The sequence below is a fragment of the Dendronephthya gigantea genome, unplaced genomic scaffold (genome assembly GCF_004324835.1).
Source record: "Dendronephthya gigantea isolate DGI-Jeju-01 unplaced genomic scaffold, DenGig_1.0 000043F, whole genome shotgun sequence".
Lineage (NCBI taxonomy): Eukaryota > Metazoa > Cnidaria > Anthozoa > Malacalcyonacea > Nephtheidae > Dendronephthya > Dendronephthya gigantea.
The window spans coordinates 335,834-355,873 of NW_021163053.1; the positions used below are offsets into that span (position 1 = coordinate 335,834).

The 20,040-nt window shown below is 35.7% G+C and overlaps 1 protein-coding gene across 2 annotated transcripts; it reads left to right on the forward strand.

Annotated features, from left to right (window-relative positions):
* Window positions 1-1,632: 1,632 nt before the first annotated feature.
* Window positions 1,633-19,898, forward strand: LOC114527051 (transient receptor potential cation channel subfamily M member 2-like). Of its 2 annotated transcripts, XM_028548637.1 has the most exons (32): window positions 1,633-1,775; window positions 3,620-3,756; window positions 7,542-7,787; window positions 8,015-8,213; window positions 8,418-8,560; window positions 8,715-8,910; window positions 9,010-9,175; window positions 9,400-9,538; window positions 9,674-9,752; window positions 9,826-9,926; window positions 10,125-10,259; window positions 10,393-10,437; window positions 10,780-10,954; window positions 11,123-11,357; window positions 11,559-11,784; window positions 11,983-12,256; window positions 12,425-12,531; window positions 12,851-12,982; window positions 13,351-13,614; window positions 14,181-14,355; window positions 14,548-14,656; window positions 14,955-15,148; window positions 15,243-15,375; window positions 15,567-15,810; window positions 15,981-16,014; window positions 17,220-17,314; window positions 17,522-17,610; window positions 17,741-17,842; window positions 18,140-18,226; window positions 18,324-18,426; window positions 18,804-19,061; window positions 19,248-19,898. In XM_028548637.1, exons 2-32 carry the CDS (start codon window positions 3,622-3,624, stop codon window positions 19,362-19,364), a joined length of 4,737 nt encoding a protein of 1,578 aa, XP_028404438.1. In that variant the 5' UTR covers window positions 1,633-1,775; window positions 3,620-3,621; the 3' UTR covers window positions 19,365-19,898. The 2 variants fall into 2 exon arrangements, with proteins under 2 accessions (XP_028404438.1, XP_028404437.1); XM_028548636.1 differs by lacking the exons at window positions 1,633-1,775; window positions 3,620-3,756 and adding an exon at window positions 5,031-5,239.
* The last annotated feature ends 142 nt before the right edge of the window (window positions 19,899-20,040 follow it).

The following is a 20,040-nucleotide window of genomic DNA, read 5'->3' on the forward strand; positions in this document are numbered from 1 at the left end:
GAACTATAAATGAATGAAAAAATGTCTTGATATCCCCAATTCTGAGCTGTGGATAAAAAAGAAGTTTAATGTGCAAGATTTCATGATGAAAACTTCTTCCAAAGTTCTATCATAAACGGCGGAGACTCGTATATTTTAGATGTTTGTACAAAACCACGATAACTGACTGAGCTAACCCTATTTGAAATAATTTTTTTAATATGATTAAGCAAACATAAGCCAAATGTAGCTGACAATTCACTAACAAAATAAGTCTTTCCGCCGTTCATGAATAAAGCTTTCACTGTAGTGCATGTATTTATTGTGCATTCGGTCCCACGTCGGATGCATTGTTGCAATTTGTAGACCCTTTTGTACCATCGTCAATTACAAACGTCTGTAATTTGAAAAATCTATCATTGTTTTGAGATTGTTCTTCAGTTCTATTAATCAGGAGGGCTAGCTGGTGTTTTGACCAAGTAACTTTCCAGAAATATGAAAACTGTCAACTCTTAGTTCTCGAATATTTAACTTTCACTCCTCGTTAATTTTAAAAACGGCTTTGAAAATTTAGGTACGACGTAAAATATGGAATATGCTATTGAGGTTCCGAAAACGTGTTTTTCTCTACGCATTTCTATGAACTTGCTCTTCACGACAACAGTGAATGTAGTCCAAAGGAAAAGACGCAAAGTGCATTCCCTTTATAAAATAATTAATTGGTACTTGTGTAAATTATACATTTTATAATTACTGTATGTGTATATTTAATACTTGAACGTCAGGATGTTGAAAAAAAAATTACCAACCACTTCATTCCCAAAGCACAAATTTTCAACGTCTCGTTAAGTCGATTTTTTCATATGCACTTGAGTGTGCAGTATTTTGACAGTCACGCTTCTTAATTAAGCCCTTAAAGGCGATTTTCCATTAACGTCCGCTTCGCCCGCGCGGGTGAAGCGACCGGTGATGGAGATCGCCTACAAAAGCTTTAAAACTCACTCGTAGGAACTCCACTCTTGTACTCTGAGTATGTAGTAGATTCGGGTGGCGATAGAAATTTTCAGTAAACATCCGATCTCGAGTACAAGTTCCCCGACTTCACTTATTAATGATTTTAGTAAAAATTGTCTGACTTTCGAATTCAATACCCGACTTATATTGCTTTTTACTGTTTTACATGACGACGAAGTGGTGGACTTTCTGTGACACAACACACTGGCTAGTGAAATGTCTTCCCTTCGGAGAAAAGCACCCGTGATGTCGCGAACAAGCCTCACTTGCCCCACCCTATTAAAAATAAGAGACAAATCGAGACAAATCTGTATGAAAACGGTCTAATATTTATGTATTAGTATAACTCGGGGCTTACTTTTAAAAATTTTTTTCATCGAGTACAAATAATCAAAATGTTGTGTGGTCCATAGTGTTATTAGAAAAAAGGAGAAAATGCACAAACGAAATTTTCCGAGTGATATAGTATTCAAAGCATATAGGTCTGTGTGAGAGAAAAGATGAATGCTAAAAACACGATCAGTTTTGTTTTTACTCCATCAAATAGGGGAAAAACGTATTAAAAGCTACCCGAAGATAATTTGCATATAGCATGCTTAATATATCTTGCAAATTGTTTTCATTTTGCGGTAACGAAGACAACGACAGTCTTTTGTTGTTGGGATAGGGCATCGATATAGATGATTTATTAAACTATTATTGAATGGGTAGAAAGTTAAAAAAATCTTCTGGGACTCGTTGACTACTTAAGTAGGATTGACTCAATATATGACATGTTCCAGGTAAGTGCCTTGTCATGTGTAGATCTTGTTTTCAACGATTATATTTTTAAAGTCCCATGAGTATTTGTATACAATATATGCATGTCCCTGTCTAGCGAAGATTGTAGATTAGTTTTATCAAAAAGCCTAAATTGTAGTTGCAAACAAGTTATCCAAAATGGAAGTGTTAGTAGAAGAAAGTTCAGACACGAGCGTAGATGGAGAACTTGGGGAAGGTATTATAGATAAATTCAGACTAACAATAAAGTAAATACGGGACATCCACTAAGCGCTTAACCAGCGATTAAGCGTTCGGTTGTTGACGGAATGATCAATCTGATAGTCATGTAGCCTTCATTCTTTAAAAGTCTCGTTTATTACATAACTTTCTTATCTTTTTTTGTTAAATTATGACAGAAACATAGCCATTCCGTATCGAAAATATTAAAATTTCATTTCAATTCTAGTTTTAATTATGTTCGGGAAGATACTCATCAGGCAAGCCACCGGACATCGTAGCGGGTCATTTCTTATTATTGAACATACGATCTGTTAAAAATATGGTTGATTTCGAGCTTATCACAGTTCAGAAAATTGGCACAAAACATTAATTATTATATTTCTGGTGATTGATAAGTCAGGACTACTATACCAGTACTGCAGACTCAGCTTTTTGAAGATATTGTACGTAATTAGAGTACTACTTCACCAAAATATTTACAGTTATTGGAATTTGGAAAAGGTTGTTTATCGCCTGCATCCTAATTATTTGGATTTCTAGGCTGCTAGAAGTATATGGGGGATAGAGAGCAATTTGCCCTGGGCTCTAGACCTCACTCCAATATGTGTCAAAATAAAATAGTTCTATAAAATCACCTGAGTTCCTAATGTCATCTTTGTCCCTGAACCTCAAATATTTTAACTAGTGTGTTAGTTATGTTTCTCGTCAATTGACTGACCAGTCATGCAATTGCAACTTTTTGTTGCAGCTGCATGTTCACTAGACAAAAAGCTAAATTCTGGGACCTCATCTATCTATTTTAATTTTAATTAATACTAGCAGAGGTTTTCCAGTGATTAGTGGGAACAACAGTGTGTAACAATATATTGAGTTTCTAGATACATGGCCTCCTAATTTGCTAACCAACAAAAATTCATATGTTTACTTTTTATATAAATTAATGCACATTCTTTTGAGTTTGTCTGTCACTTATTTGCTGTTAATTGTTTGAATACAACACTTTGAACAGAATTTAACATAGTGCTACAGAACAGGCACTAGCTACCCTGAACTGGTGGTGTTTATCAATGGCGCTGTGTGCAAGGGGCATGTAGTCTAAAATTTTAGGCACCATGCAATGCTGGCACCTAATGTTGCTTAAGATACCTTGGGAGTTGGGTCCCTCAAGATATTTATTATCTAAAATGGACCTTTCATGAGTTTCACCAGTTTGATGTCAGCACTTACAATTCACTTTTTAAGATGGTGATTTGACTGGTCAATACAACCTTTAATTGCTAAATGTTACAAATATCTTCTGACTGTACTTTGGTAATGCAGCCTTTTTTCTAAAAGCATTATTTCACTGCTCTATAGTTAACTTGCAAAAAAATTTCAATAACATTCCAATTTCATAGTGGTCCTTGAGAGTTGAGTCCTTGACTGCATGGTGATTGGTGAGATTAGGAAGAATATCAGTTTTAGGATGACATTATATGCAGTTAAGCTCAAGATACGATCTCACTTTACTAACATACATAATATGTACTGTGTATATCTGCCTCAAAAGGGCAAACACAAATGATCTTACTCCGTTGTCGGACAACCAAGATTCTCAAGTGTTTTTCTCTTTCCAATGTTATAGATATGGTTTCTTTGAAGTTGAACAAAATTGACACTGTTTCACCTTTAAGAACAGGATTAGCGCTATCACCAAGAAAGAAACCACTTCGTTCCAAGTCAACTGGATCGTTGGGTTCGCATGCGAGTACCTGGGATGCGGTAAGTCAAGTTAGACGTTTGTCAGTTTTGTGATTGAAACTGAAAGTGCAGCATTATATCATGCGAGCATAGCTGACCTTATACCAGTCTTCTTTTGTCTTATGGGAACGAAAAAATATTATAATGGATGTGTCATTACTCAAACCTTAATCAAAACATTAATCAAACTTTTGTTTGAAAACCTAAATGTCCATGCATAACAAAAACAAAAACACTAGCAATGCAAAATAAAAGCGTTTGATTGGAGTTCCCGTCATGTGAAAAAGGCACGACGTCTTACCACATACTGTTTTTATTATAATGTCAGTGTGAAAAACGTTGATTGACATTTTCTGACGCTATTAAAGCTGCGGATCGTTAAAGAGATGCTTCGACAGCATAATCAATCTTTTCATGATAGTGTAACCATACATGATCACACTGTAAGTATCCGCTAAATTAAGTAGTTACTCTCTGGAATGTTATATTTGTGATATATAAACAAATTGTGTATTCTTTCATTCGGATGAGTATACTAAATGGTATATAGATAGCTAAAAAACTTTTCAAACATTGATTCTATAAAGGGAAAGCTGCCTAAAAATGTACCTATAACTCGTAAGGCAATAAAATCGCTAAGTCTAAGAGACGCTAAATTGTATGTATAAAACGGAGGCCTGGAATTAGCTTTAGTCTGGACTCTGGAGATTTTGTTTTATGTTTTGAGTAGTTTGGTTAACTATACGGGCGAGTTACTATATGAGCAATTAATGTATGATTTTCATTACTCCGGCGTGAGCGACGGCATACAAAAATCTCGAAACGACATAGCATCAGCCGTGACGTCACGATTAGGAAGCGTTCTCCTTCGTCGAACTCGAACGCAATTATATATGAGAGACATTTGTTGAAGTAGAGATCCCGTCACACGCGGTACAGATGTCTTGTTTATTCAGAATTTGTTTTTAACTTTTTTAAATTGTCGGCTGGTCATGGTTTTTCTGTGATCTTATGTCGTAATTGAATTTTGAAAAGTATCAATTAATATGATTATGAATCATGATTATGATTATGGTCAGGCTTGATCACCAAGAAAAAATTATTATTTTCAATGACAATGTTAAAATTTATGCACGATAAACTTACAATAGCTAAGCGTAAGAACAGCATGCATGCCATAAGTAAAAATAATTTGATGCTAGTGAAATTTGATTCTTTGTGTGATTATACATGGGTTATATTGATGAACGTCCTGACTTCCGTTTGTTTATTCTGGATCTACACCACGAGGATTGCGGAATGAAATCAATGAATCAAGTTAAGACTTCTGCCTCATGAACAAGCGTATAGATATAATTAATATATAATGGTATACAGAAGGAGTTATTCTGTCCCGGTGGAGAGCCCGAGAGCGAGAAGCTACTCTGTTCAATCTGCTGAAAGCGATCAAAGCACTCATAGTGCTCCGTATGGATCTACTTTATTTGAGGATGATACAACGTATGTAAGTTTACGCTGAACGAGAGTTTTATTCTTTAATGTCCTTTGACGCAAACGCTATGTTGGTATGGGCATAACATATTGCGTTACTATGTAACATAGGCCACTAGTCAGAGCATATGTGATGTGTTAATTTAAAGCATATATAAGTTTACCTTAGTTCCCGCCGAATTAATACTGGTATAAACACCAATACAATGGTGTACATGCAAATGTCAATGAAATGTTAACACATGCATGCGTGTAGCAACAATATCTCAGTGCATGTGCAATTTTTAATACAATATAAGAGGATGTTGGATATTTATAAAATTCTGAGTTCTGACTTATAAAAATCTTGTACAGTATATCGTCTTGTTAATATGCAGAACAAGCACGACAATTTGAGGACATCCTAAGTGTTATTGTCGATGATTGATTTGACCGTTGTTATGTCAAGTATGGGAAGATAAGCTTGGCCCAATACCTGGAAAAAATATTAAAAGAATATATGAGAGAGGGAAAGACGGCAACGTCTGTGATTTTTTAGCCAATATTGTGATTGTTTTAATCATAAAACATTGTTTACGCTCTGACATTTGAGTCTAGATAATTAACTTGTTTACCGAGGAAGGAAGTTGACAGAAATCAGAATTTCGTCTCGATCTTAGTGCGATTTAGTTTGTCTTGCGTCTGCAAGGCATGAATACGTATATGTCATAGCTGAAAAAGTTTTACTGATTACTACTGAGAGCTTCCACTTTTTATAGTTTTCCATATTTCTTAGTTTTCAACTCTATATAGCTAAGATCAAATTAAACCTTGAACGAAAAAAAAAATGTATTCAGTGTAATCTCAATGCAGCTTAATTATCTTTCGTATATACACCTTTATGCGGGTATATTCCTTAAGGACTGGCTTTTGTTTGGTCGTTGCTTGTCGCTACAGTAACCGATGTGATGTTTGTGATCGATGTAAAAGAGTGTTTATTACATCTCCACCATCAGTAAAAGCAAATTTGAATACACCACACAATAGACGAGATTGCTGACGAGATATAAGCTTTGACTTGTCCAGTCGTCTCGATTAATGCCACCCAACTAAGCGCAATTACGAGAACTGTTTGAGACACCAGTATATATATATGTCATAGCTTGAAAGAGCTGAAGTGTCATACAAGCGTTCTTATTTCGCTAAATCATAAAAAGCCAATGCGGGGGAGAGATGCCAATGTGGCGTATCACGTGATCACATGCTGTTGGTGAAGAAAGACTCTTGTATCAATTTCGAGCACTCCAGCTTTCTCTCATTTATATTCATTGCAGCTATTTTGTTCGGATAGAGTTTAAAAGAGCATTATCCTTGAATAAAAAGTTGTTTAGTCCTTACCACATATACAGTATATTTCATATTTGTGCATGCATCTACTCGTGCCTGTGATTACAATGTCATATAATTCTAGTTTATTAGTTGCACAAATACATGGAAATATTTTTGCGAAAGGTTTAACGCGTGAAGTTGCCACATCCGCTGTTACCACGCATATATAACATTAATAACATCACAAAATTTCTTTTGTCACGAAACATGCAATACTGAATCTATTTTCACTGAAAGTGGCAACCACTCGTGTCAATGATAGCTACCTATGTACATTGGGTATACAACACGTGATGTTGTATCATGAACATACCATCGTTAAATCGTCGACGAAGTTCTACCAGATCTAGAAAGTTTTCTTCGGGATCCAATACAAGTCGCGACAGTCAGTTTAGTTCATCGTTTGGTAGTATATTTGGCGATGAATCATCAGAAGTATGTCTTAAATGGTGGTTTGTGCTATACGTATAATATTCCAATATTATTTATTTCGCAATATATAAGCGTGTGTAGTTTAATTAAGGGTATTAATACAGGAGAAGTGGAGAACTTCAAAGAGATAAATGGGTTTATTCAAATATGTGCATTATACTGCAGTAATTTTACTATGGTCTGGTTTATATACCATCAACACAAGTTACGTACTATCACATCAAGTTTGATCCTCAGTGTTGAATGAATGATCCTGTGTATTTGTATGCTATAAATTATACCGACAGGTTTGATACCATGCAGCTCTGAAGCGTAGTATAATATCTGAATGTTGTTCTATAGATAAGTCGAAAGTTAAAATACATATTGCTGTCGTTAAAGTAAAGATTACAGTCTTTTTACAGAACCTACTATAGAATATGATTGCCCCTGTTTATAATTATACGCGATCTAATCGGTCTATTCTTATTTAATTTGGGACAAATGATTAATTCTGTATATTTTTCCTCTTTTAGAAAGGTAGACAATCCTGGATTCATGAGAATTTCTTCCAAAGAGATTGCTTTAAGTTTGTAGCCAATCCAAAAAAGACCTCTGGTGATGTATGTCGCTGCGGCCGAACCCTTGCTAACCATAAAGCTGCCATTACCAACCACAATGCCGTTGACTGGACACCCGAAACATGTACGAAAAAAGCTCCTACGAATGCATTTGGAGAAATTCAATTTGTTGGCTCTGTGAACCAATCTGCAAGAGCACCTGTAAGTAGCTGAGGTACACGTAGCGTATAAGATGAGTTTGATCGAGACGTTTTCTTGTATAAGCGGCTCCTGTTCTCTTAAGCCACTATTACATTTATTTATATTCAAAAACAAGCGAAACAAATGCAGTATTCAATCCAGGTTCAATCGTGGACTGGTAAAATTGAACCAGTACAGTTGAATTATAGTTATTTGGGATTTTACTACTGATCTTTACTACATTCTAGTATGTTCGTCTTGCTGAGGATACAAACGTGGAATTAGTCATGAGATTGATTTTAAAAGTTTGGAAACTAGAAGTTCCAAATCTTGTCATCTCCGTGACTGGAGGAGCTAAAAGTTTCCACTTGAAACCACGTCTAAAGGAAGTGTTCCAACGAGGCCTAATCAAAGCAGCCAAATCAACCGGTGCTTGGATAATCACTGGTGAGTTAGATCTTCACTTTTTTGTGATTATTATTACTTATTATTACTTAGATTTATATTGTGCGAAGTTCCATAGGAAGATGCTCACCTGCGCATTCATGATGACACCTGCATGATTCAACAGACACCAAAGACGGATCAAGGATGTGTTGTTTCACGAGTTTTCGCAAGTTTCATTATAATCGTATTTCATTTCGATCTCAGGTGGTACGCACACTGGTGTTATGAAGCATGTCGGTGAAGCTGTGCGTCAGATTAAAGTTGTTGGTGGAGCCTCGAGTGATATTAACGTGATTGGTGTTGCTACATGGGGAATTGTGGATAGAGATTCTGATTTAACATCTGAGGTATTCAAATATCAAGATTTACCAGGGTACTTTCTTGGGGAAGAGAATGCGATGGGGGCAGAGATGAAAAGATCTTTTTGAAACCTTTCCATAAAAGCAGACCTTGCATGTGAGGTGAAATTTCAAATAATTCTCAATGATATCTCCTTTCTAGAGTGGTTTAGGTAAGCATCCTGCTAGATATCGTACCACTCCTGAGGAAACCAGTAAAGCTCCTTTAGATAGTTCGCATACACATTTTCTATTGGTTGACAATGGAACTGTGGGACAGTATGGTGTTGAAATTGACTTACGATCAAAAGTAGAAGAAGCAATAGCAAAAATGCATACTGAATCACGATCTTCTACGGGTTAGTAAATTACCATTTAAATAGAATGTACTTTTTTGTACATTGAAATGTATTTTTTTACATGAATGAACAACTAATCATGATAGTATATTTCTTTAGGTTCTATCGAGGTACCAGTTGTAATGTTGGTATTGGAAGGTGGTCCAGGAACAGTCAAAACTATGACTGAAGCAATTAAGAAAAAGATTCCTGCCGTTGTTATAGATGGTAGTGGTCGAGCTGCTGATGTTGTCGCGTTTGCCTATAAACACACAATAGCAAGCACGTAAGAAGAACTTCATGTTCCTGTATTTTCTTATTTTCATAGATATGAACGAGTGAAAAGTTACGGATGCTCAAATAAAGGCAATTATATATGTTACAGCATTCATACTATTCGCTTTTTTCGTCTGTCAAGAAAGAGAGAAAATCGCAGCAAAAATGGCGAGTGTAAACGCGGGATTGTAGTTTGTAGATAGTTGCTGATGGAAAGAACTTGTATTTTTGTAGTAAAAACGGCAAAAATATTCAAGTGATTGACCCAGCTTATAAAGAATTAGTTGAAGCAAAAGTTGTTGAAATTTTTGGAGAGAAAAGTTTGGATCATGTTTACAGTATGATAGAAGATGTTGTGGAGGATGAGAAAATGGTTTGTTAAAAACCTGATTTATCTATGATAATCTATTTATTGTATACGTTGTTTTACGTTGTTCTTGTAGAAATTATGAATAAGAAAGAATGTACTGCCATTTTATTCTTCAATATTCTTTACCAACTGTTATAGGTGACTATCTATCGCTTGGATGAAGGTGGAAACACGTCACGTGACATTGATTTAGCAATATTGAAAGCTCTTTTGAAAGGTATCATAATATATTATTAGCTGTCGGTATTTAATAAGAAAAAATATTAATAATCAGAGGATTTTACGTTTAGCGAGTCGTTCCAGTCCATTGACTCAATTAAATCTCGCGTTGGCCTGGAATCGAGTTGACGTTGCTGAAAGCGACATCTTCACAGAGAACACTAGTTTCAAAGTACGTAAGTTCTGGTGACTGGAGGCAGTTGTCCATAAAACATAGTTATTAAGCTTCATCTCGTAAAACGTCCTCTTAACTCCTATTATACAATTTAGATCATATTTTCTGTATTGGGCGAGAGCATTTGATAAAACCCAATATTTCTGCCTTCCATTTCTATCAACAATAAAACAATAATTTTTTGTTCTTCTTTAGTCTGAAGATTTGCACAATCCCATGTTGACTGCGTTAGTCGACGACAAGGCAGATTTTGTTCGACTGTTTTTGGAAAACGGATTAAGTATGAGAGAATTTCTGACGGTGGATCGTCTTTCCACTCTATATAGATCAGTAAGTGCAATGTGTCCCCAAGGGATCAGTTTTGTGTTATCGTTGTTTTTGTGCCAGCTTTGTAAAAAGAATTTTGACCTATTCTGTAACCGCCGAAACACAGATCTTTAATCTTTCAACATTTTGACAACAGGTTTCAAGTAATGGTGTCTTTGGTTCTTTAATAAGGCATGAAATGGTACGTTAATGCTTTCAATAATATCCTTACGGCTGTTTTTGCAAAATATGTAGTTTTCGTCTGAATGATTAATGATGTAAAAGAAATAAGCTGTTGAGTAGTCAAGAAGAAAAAAATACCTACTGCTTTTAGAAATAGTGCATATGACCCAGGTATATATTAATCAACATCGTGATGGTGCTACAATGAGTTACCAAGCGGGTAACCAAGCGGCTTGGCCTCGGTGGGAATCGAACCTGCAACTTTTTGCAGAATAGCATCACCAACTACTTCAGTATTACTTTTGGATCCTTTGAAATTACGATCATCATAGAAAATAAAAAACCATAAAATCTTTTTTAGAAAAAGCGCGTAACAAAATTCATCACACCACAATTGATTGGTTATGTGATAGAAGACCTGATGGGCGACAGTTATCATAGTTACTACCTCAGTAACGTTCGATATTTCTCGGAACCACAGCGAAATACATCGCAATTTATCAGAATTCGAACAGCTACCGCTGGATCTTTTGTTGGTAACGTAGTACAGTATTTATTTTATAAGTAATCATTTCATCAGGTCAGAAGTCTTGTTGTGATGGAAAATACATGTATTGAGGAATATTCGAATAATTCTTTCTTATTTTTCTCTGTCCGAGATGCTATGATGCTAATGGCGTTGTTCGTTTTATAAAATTTTGCAGATGTTCATAATAACCCAGAGGGTGGACATCCCTTACCATTTCCATTTCTTGATACATTTACTTGGGCGATATTATCAGGCAAGAAAGATCTTGCGAAACTTCTGTGGGAGAAAGGGACGCAGCCGATTGCCACAGCATTGTTTGCAACTAAACTTCTTAAAGAAATGGTGAGATACTCTCAGGAAGACTCCCATCAAATCATCGATGAAACAGAGGGCTTGCTAGACTTGGCAGAGTAAGTTAAAACATGCATGTTCTATAATCATTGTTCTTAGCTGGTGTTTCTGCATGGCCTTGCTGAAGTTAATTATTAATTCCATCGAAAAACCATAAAGTCAAAGAACCACTAACTATAATTTCAACAAAGAATAAACCACATCCTCCAACATTAGTGGTAATTCTAGAAATTTCTGAAAACTTTGTGCTTCTTTTACAGTGAGTTTGAGAGTCTTGCAGTTAGTATGCTTGACACGTGCTACTTGAATGACGAAGATCTTGCCCAGTCGCTGTTGGTCCGTGCACTAGAACCATTTGGTTGGCTGACGTGTATGGATATCGGCCAACTGGCTGAGGATCAAGAGTTTATTGCTCACTCCAGTTGTCAGATCTTGTTTAATAGACTCTGGATGGGAGGGATAGTGTTGGATACACCATGGTGGAAAGTAAATCGAGCTTTTTAATTATTTTTTCTTAATTTATACGCTTAAAAGATCTCCACTCACTTATACCTGTTTAAATCCCAACCGTTTTATTCATGTGCTTGCTATACACCCTAAACGCAGTACAACCAAAACAACAACGGACGTTCGGACACAAAGTCAAAAAGTCCAAGTAAACATGAAAAGAAACCTTTTTTGCAGGTTCTTCTCTGTGTGTTCTTTCCGTTCCTGATCTACCCAATGATATACTTCATGGTTGATGAATATGAGGATTCCGACGAAAGCTTTCAAAATCAGGAAGATTTAAACATGAACACAGAGAAAGATCGTAGTGAAGTTGCAAAAAACAAGGACGCAGTAAACAGCCATAAACATTATAATAATTCAATAGAATTGGTAGAACTGCAAGAGGAAAAAGAAGAGGAGAAAAATAATCCTAAAGTCACTCAATCTCGTCACAATCTGCTTTCTGAAGGTAAAACCAGCCTTAAAATCCTCCTTAGATTATCAATTGTGTTCATTAGCAATTCCTTTCAAATTGTATGTTGGTTGACGCTTTCTCTATACTTGCTTGTGGGGACATTGATATAATCCACAGAGATGTAGAAACATTGCAAATAACTGTGAAACCTTTGTTATGTAGGAGAAGATGATGCAGTCGACAACGTACTTCGAGTTTCTGACGTCAATTGTTTTCAACGTATTTTGAGATTCTATGAAGCACCTTTCACCAAATTTGTTACAAATGTTGTAAGTATATAATCTCAAATATATCATCCCAATGCACCTTGCTTCAGAGTCTTTAGCAACTTTAAGTCTATCCAGATGTAACCAGGTCTGGATTCAATTAATTCTTTTACCAACGAGACCAAGTTATAATGTATTGTTTTGCATGGTAATAAAATGCATGTTTACATGTTGTCGCTTCATTAGTGTCGGTTTTCTCTTCAGGAAATACTGGATGCTTGATGTTAAGGGCTAGGAATTTTCACTATTCATCCTGGAAGTACATCTAGTCAGAAAATTTAAAAAGATTATTTTTACATTAAAATTTCTTTTTTTTTCTTAGTGTTCGTACGTTGCATTCTTGGGAATGTTTTTCTACGTGATTTTGATGGATTTTCAAAAATATAACGTTTCAATTGTGGAATATGTATTAATGGGATGGGTGGGTGTGTTAATTTTGGAAGAAGTCAGACAGGTAGGCCTTCATTTCATGAAGTTGTATTAATTTCGCTTTTTAAACGTTTTGCTCGTCAGTATGGCTTCCCTAAATCAAATTATCACATCATCGTTTTGGAATGATTCTAAATTTGTTGCGGCAAACAGAAATTATATTTTCCCATTTTCCCACCAAAGAACGCGACATGTGGCTGAACATATTGGCTCATCAAATTATTTTAAATATTCCATGAATTACAGTGAATGAATTACAAATAGTCCGCGATAGACGATTAATTTGAAGTAAATTTTTGTAACATTGGAAATAATCATTCAATGTAGGCTTTGTAAAAACAAATCTACCCTAAGATTACAATGTTCAGCAATTTTTTTTAAAATCATATTTAGATGCTTTCACAACATCCGAAGCACTTCTATGAGAAGATAAATTTATACATGGCAGATGCGTGGAATTTTGTGGATATTTTGTCATTATTGGCGTTTGCAGTCGCCTCAGTTCTCCGATTCTTTCCTGACGACTTTGATGGTGACTTGTTTGAAGCTGCCAGGATTATCTACATCATTGACATCATACTATTTATTGTTCGATCTTTTCAAATGTTTTCTGTGAGCAGACAGTTGGGTCCAAAGCTTGTTATGATAAAAACAATGGTGAGTATGATCTTGTTCTTAATACGATGTATGAATTTAGATGTTTTTCAAACAAATTATTTGTGTGGTTTCTGTGGTTTATCAATTCCTATATAGTAAGAAAAATGACGAATTCGACCATGGTCGAATTAGCCGGAAAATGACGAATTCGACCATGGTCGAATTGGCCGGAAAATGACGAATTCGAAAAAAATATATATAAACACGACTATGATAATATATTTACCAGCCACGATTATTGTTCCAATGGAACTAACCCGCTCCCACCCCCTTTTGCAAACAGATTACGTTTTTCAAAAGAATAATTTTTTGCCTATATATTTCTCATGTATATGGTTGCATGAGGAACGACTGCCTGTATGATACATGACAAGTTTCGCCTGAAGTGCTTTTAGATGATTTATTATATTTAAAGAGGCTATACCACGTTTCGTCCTGCATGGTTACTTTGGTTTTATTGCCCATATGTACATCAATAAGCCCCACAAGGCTAATACTCCCAGCTTTTGACCCTTAATCTAAAGCTAAAGCGTTAGTTAACTTCTCTCCTCTCTTATATATTCTAGTTGGAGGATCTGAAGCAATTCGTAATTATCTTGGCCGTATTTATAATCAGTTACGGCGTGGCTCTGCAAGCGGCGCTTTATCCTAACACAACGAATTTCTGGGATGTTCTAAAAGGAATTATTGAAAAACCTTATTTTCAAATGTATGGAGAACTTTTCTATGAAGACTTTGCAGGTAAATGGTTTGGTTCGTCTTCCATCTCTCTAGTATATACTGACTGCTGATACTCAAATCACATTGCGGATATGTCCCATGTTCAGAAGCTTAATCTCCAAACAAACCATGTCGTTCGTCAACTTTTTTTTTTAAGCTATTTACAGTTATATTCGTCTATTGCATTCAACAGTATGTTCCTAAATATTTCAGAGGATCCAACTATTCATGGTGATGGTAAATGGCTTGGACCAACTTTACTTGGAATATACATGTTGCTGACCAATGTTCTTCTTCTTAATCTGCTCATTGCTATATTTAAGTAAGTAAATGATTTCTCTTGCATCACATTACTTTATTAAACCGTTAATCAACTGTAGCTTCCGTTTAATTAGTGCTTGTATTTAAACTTAAATATGTTTTTGCACATACACGACACCGCGGATAATGTTGCAGTAAACTAGCTAACATATATTTTATGTGGGTAAAATGCGACAGACCAGTCCTTAAAAACTGTCTTTATGTAAAGTTATTTATTTACACATAAGTACTCCTTCACATTGTCTTACAAGAATTATAAGAACTGTATATTTGTAAGAACCAGTGTATCTTGTTTTCAGCTACACATTCGAGAAGATCCAGGAGAGCTCAGATCGAGTTTGGAAGTTCAAACGTTATGGTTTGATTCGTGAATTTCACGATAGACCAACATTAGTTCCACCTTTAATGATCTTGTCTCATATTTATATATTTATTAAATGGATGGTGCAAATGTGTGGTTGTGGAACTAAACCTGTGTATGGAAGTGCATTAAGTAAGTTGATTCATGTTTTTAAAAATGTTTTACTTAGGGAAGGTTATGAAGGAGGATGATAAAGATATTATTCTGAAGGATTGTTATGATTTAGAGTTGACATTAAGTGAACATGAGAATGATCAGTTAACGAGTTGGGAAAATCACAGCAGAGATCTGGGCTTATTGAGGACCAAAGCAGAAGAGGAGGAACAGATGGAAAAGAAAGTCAAGAATATTGACGCAAAGTTAGTACTCATTTTCGGTTTAGTTTTCACTCCAAACCCCTTATTTTCTTGTTAGTCCATGAAGAAAATCTGGTTATGAATAAAGAGATGTTTAATGATTCCCTTGATTTTTTAAATTTTGTATCTTCTAAATCTGGTACCTTCATCAGTGCCAATGCATCGCATTATATTTTACAAATCTCACTTTCTAGGGTCGATGAATTAAGTAACCAAATAGAAAGAATGATGGAAGCATCACTTGATCCTGGCGGCAGAGGAGAAAATGGGTCGGGTAAAAGTGATAAACCCAGACGTGGCATAAAGTCCGCTCATTACTCCAGAAACTTTGAAACGTCAATTTCATCTCGTGTTGAATGTCTTGAAGAACGGTTGATTCAAACGTCGAATTCAATAGAAAAGATTCTTGAAATAGTGTCATCATCTGCATATGGAGCGGTATGGGTTTTTTTTCATTACATAATTACTAATCTTACGTTAGTTATTCGTCCTTCCCACTTATTAATTTGGATTCTTGCAAGAAGATATTTTTACTCTATCATATTTATTGTTATAAGTTGTGTTAGGTCTGTCTCGTAATAAAATGTAAATATTATTTCTACCTGCAGAATAGAGCTGAAGGAAGATCTAAATATATGGATGGTATGTATAATATAGTACTAAATACTGTATTGTGTTGTATCATCAAAGCTGCGTGGAGATTTCGAGTTCTATCATGTCATCACAATACTTTGAGAGATTTTGTTTCTAAGAAGCTAGACCATCAATCAAGCTAGCCTAGAATATCGATCAGGATGTAGACTATCAATCAAGCTAGTCTAGCATATCGATCAGGATGTAGACTATCAATCAAGCTAGCCTAGAATATCGATCAGGATGTAGACTATCAATCAAGCTAGCCTAGAATATCGATCAGGATGTAGACTATCAATCAAGCTAGCCTAGCATATCGATCAGGATGTAGACTATCAATCAAGCTAGCGTAGAATATCGATCAGGATGTAGACTATCAATCAAGCTAGCCTAGAATATCGATCAGGATGTAGACCATCAATCAAGCTAGCCTAGAATATCGATCAGGATGTAGACTATCAATCAAGCTAGCCTAGAATATCGATCAGGATGTAGACTATCAATCCAAGCTAGCCTAGAATATCGATCAGGATGTAGACCATCAATCAACAGCTAGCCTAGAATATCGATCAGGATGTAGACTATCAATCAAGCTAGCCTAGAATATCGATCAGGATGTAGACTATCAATCAGGCTAGCCTAGAATATCGATCAGGATGTAGACTATCAATCAAGCTAGCCTAGAATATCGATCAGGATGTAGACTATCAATCAAGCTAGCCTAGAATATCGATCAGGATGTAGACTATCAATCAAGCTAGCGTAGAATATCGATCAGGATGTAGACCATCAATCAAGCTAGCCTAGAATATCGATCAGGATGTAGACCATCAATCAAGCTAGCCTAGAATATCGATCAGGATGTAGACTATCAATCAAGCTAGCCTAGAATATCGATCAGGATGTAGACCATCAATCAGGCTAGCCTAGCATATCGATCAGGATGTAGACTATCAATCAAGCTAGCCTAGAATATCGATCAGGATGTAGACTATCAATCAAGCTAGCCTAGAATATCGATCAGGATGTAGACCATCAATCAAGCTAGCCTAGAATATCGATCAGGATGTAGACTATCAATCAGGCTAGCCTAGAATATCGATCAGGATGTAGACTATCAATCAAGCTAGACAATCAATTAAACAGTCCTATGTAAATCAGGTTAGAATGCAATAGTTTAACTTTAACATAAATATCAACAAAATTTCTTTCAGGCAGAAAATCAATTCATGTAAAATCGAGGAAATCGCCATACCCGCAGAGCACGATCATGAGGATTCCGTTAACTGATGAGTTGGTAGCCTGGGAGGTATGAAAACAATAATTTACATGTTAGGGTATTTTCATCTAAAGTTAGAGGTTGAAAGACAGAAGCTATACTCATTCAACATGCCATCCGGTCTCACGCCAGGGAATGAATAGATACAATAAAAGCCTTATGCCTTGTACATCAACTTCCAGTCCTGTTTCAAATTTTAGGAACATCTTATGTATGACTGTCTGTGTTTGCTTTTAGGCTCCGTTTTCTAACTATAATCCTCCAACATACACATCTGATTGGGTTAAAAGAAACCCTCCGTGGGCTGATATTGACATCATGTCTAAGTAAGTAAATCATTGACTCAGTTTCGTTCAAAACAAAAGCCTGTGCGATCACTCATGTAAATCATGCGGGTTTTGTTAAAAGTTTCTTTTCTTTCATATACATTTTCACTGAATTTATTTCTACATGCAGGCACCCGCGTCCAATGTTAAAATTCAACGAATTTGATGCGGAATGTAACGTGAATCGTCAAAGTTATAATGGAACATACAAAGTTGTGGATGGTCTTCCTTTGTAAGTCAATGCATGGGCGGAAAATATGATATTGCCAGATTATATTTGTTGTGGTTTTGTAATAAACTGGTATAACTCGCCTCTGATTCATTACAATAGTAAATGTGTAAAATATTAGAACACCATTTTAGGCCAAAAAGAAACGATCATGTCTAACTAAAAATGCAACCATAGTGATACATTTGCAACAATTCAACTATTGTTATGATTGCATAGCAACATAAGTGGATACGCTACTGTAAGCACCCAACAACAGAAGCTGGATCAATTGAGCGAATATTTTTATTTTCAATTTAGTAATCCAATGGGACGAACTGGATTAACAGGACGAGGTTTACTTGGGCGGTTTGGCCCGAATCATGCTGCGGATCCTATAGTAACCAGGTTTGTTTATTGTTTTTCCTTATGAAAAAAGAAAATGACACAATGTGACACATAAACTTGCTTGAGTCTTGATCATATTATTCCTTGTGGTTCGTAGGTGGAAAATGACAAGTTCCGGTGCCCTAATTGAACATGGAAAAAAAGTTCTGGAATTCGTGGCGATTCAACGAAAAGATAATCAAGAATGGGCGATACCAGGGGTAAGACACAACACTAGTTAAACTGAAGGAAGAGTGCATGCATGACCTATAACAGCGCAACTGCACAAACAGGAGAAGAGTGCCCCTTTTCTACCATATTTTTATTGAAGCTTGTATCTAATATTTATGAGTAAAATATTTATGACAGGTCATGTTTTCATGTCTGGTACCAGAATTTTAATCCTCCATGGAAGCACTATATATAACTAGGATAACGTTGCATGTTCATGTGATGATGTGACTGTGGACATCTCGTAAGGGATATCCTTTAATGTACATTAGTGAACTTAATCAACCTAGGTTCATATTGAACGATCGATCATCCCGATTCGTCGCAAATGTTGATTGCGCTAAAATTAGCTTCATTTCTTCTTCAGGGAATGGTTGAACCAGGCCAACAGATATCTGCGACATTAAAAAAAGAATTCATGGAAGAAGCTTTAGCAGGTTTAGATATGGACGATGAAGAACGCAAGGAATTAAAACGACAAGTTGATATTCTATTCCAGGGGGGGACTGAGGTTTTCAAAGGTTATGTTGACGATCCGAGAAATACTGACGTAGCTTGGATCGAAACAACAGCTATGAACTATCACGATGATAGTGGAGAAGTATTCAATAAAATAAAATTACAGGTATTTTATGCATTTTTCGTAGCTAGTTACTAACAGAGAAAAGATATTTAATATTCTTGCGCACGAAAATATATTTCATCCATCGAAGATATATTACATCAGTTCAACTTCATACGTGAGTTTTTTCTTTATTGCGTTTGTTACGTGCTATTATCGTGGTAATATTGATTCTATTTCTTTGATTAGGCTGGTGATGATGCTACCGCTGTACGATGGCAAAGAGTCAGTGGAAACATCCCACTCTATGCCAATCATGTTGCAATGTTAGAGAATGTTGCACGTCTTCACAACGCAAACTTTTAGCTCCGTTATTTATATTTCAGTGGCAATGAAAATCTGTTTAAAAGACCTATTATTTATTATGAGCTCCTAGAGTGTTTATTTGCAATATCCCGGGCACTTTTTTATAGAGAAGGAACTTACATTTTGGCGTTGGATCAGATTATTATTACTGTTTAACAGTCCTGTTTAATGCAAATTCATTATCTGCAATGGTAAAACAACCGATTTCTATCTTGAAATCTGATTGAACTGTAATCTGCCTGACCCTCAACAACTCCTAAGATGCTAAGATTAACCCGGGGTTTTCTCACAAACATGCAATCCCGTAATCGATTTTTGTACAGTGTAAAATGATCTATTTATGTCAAAATAATTTTTGTGTAAAATTATCTATTTAAAATTATCTAATAAGTACTTATTTGCGTTGGCTGGTATTTTCAACGCGGAACTATTATTGGTTATCAATATATACAACCAAACGGAAAGTCTGTGCGTGATGTGCTATATAGAACAGTTGCATCACAGTTACATGTTATTAGATCAGTAGACTACCTCACTACCTGAAATATAACACTTTTTTGTATTTTTCGTCGTGTCTTTTCTGACAAACCCTGTTAAGACTATGAAAATATTTTAAAGAGATGAATTACTCTTAGAGTCCCTATATTACAGAGCAGATTTTTCGAAAATAAAAAAC

What these genes read in the sequence shown, in the direction of transcription:
- LOC114527051 (XM_028548636.1), top strand. Translation starts at nt 5,102, where the DNA reads ATGGTATACAGAAGGAGTTATTCTGTCCCGGTGGAGAGCCCGAGAGCG. An exon ending in TGGATACACCATGGTGGAAA is followed by an intron (nt 11,785 to 11,982) that starts GTAAATCGAGCT and finishes CCTTTTTTGCAG; the next exon opens with GTTCTTCTCTGTGTGTTCTT. An exon ending in TCAATAAAATAAAATTACAG is followed by an intron (nt 19,062 to 19,247) that starts GTATTTTATGCA and finishes TTCTTTGATTAG; the next exon opens with GCTGGTGATGATGCTACCGC.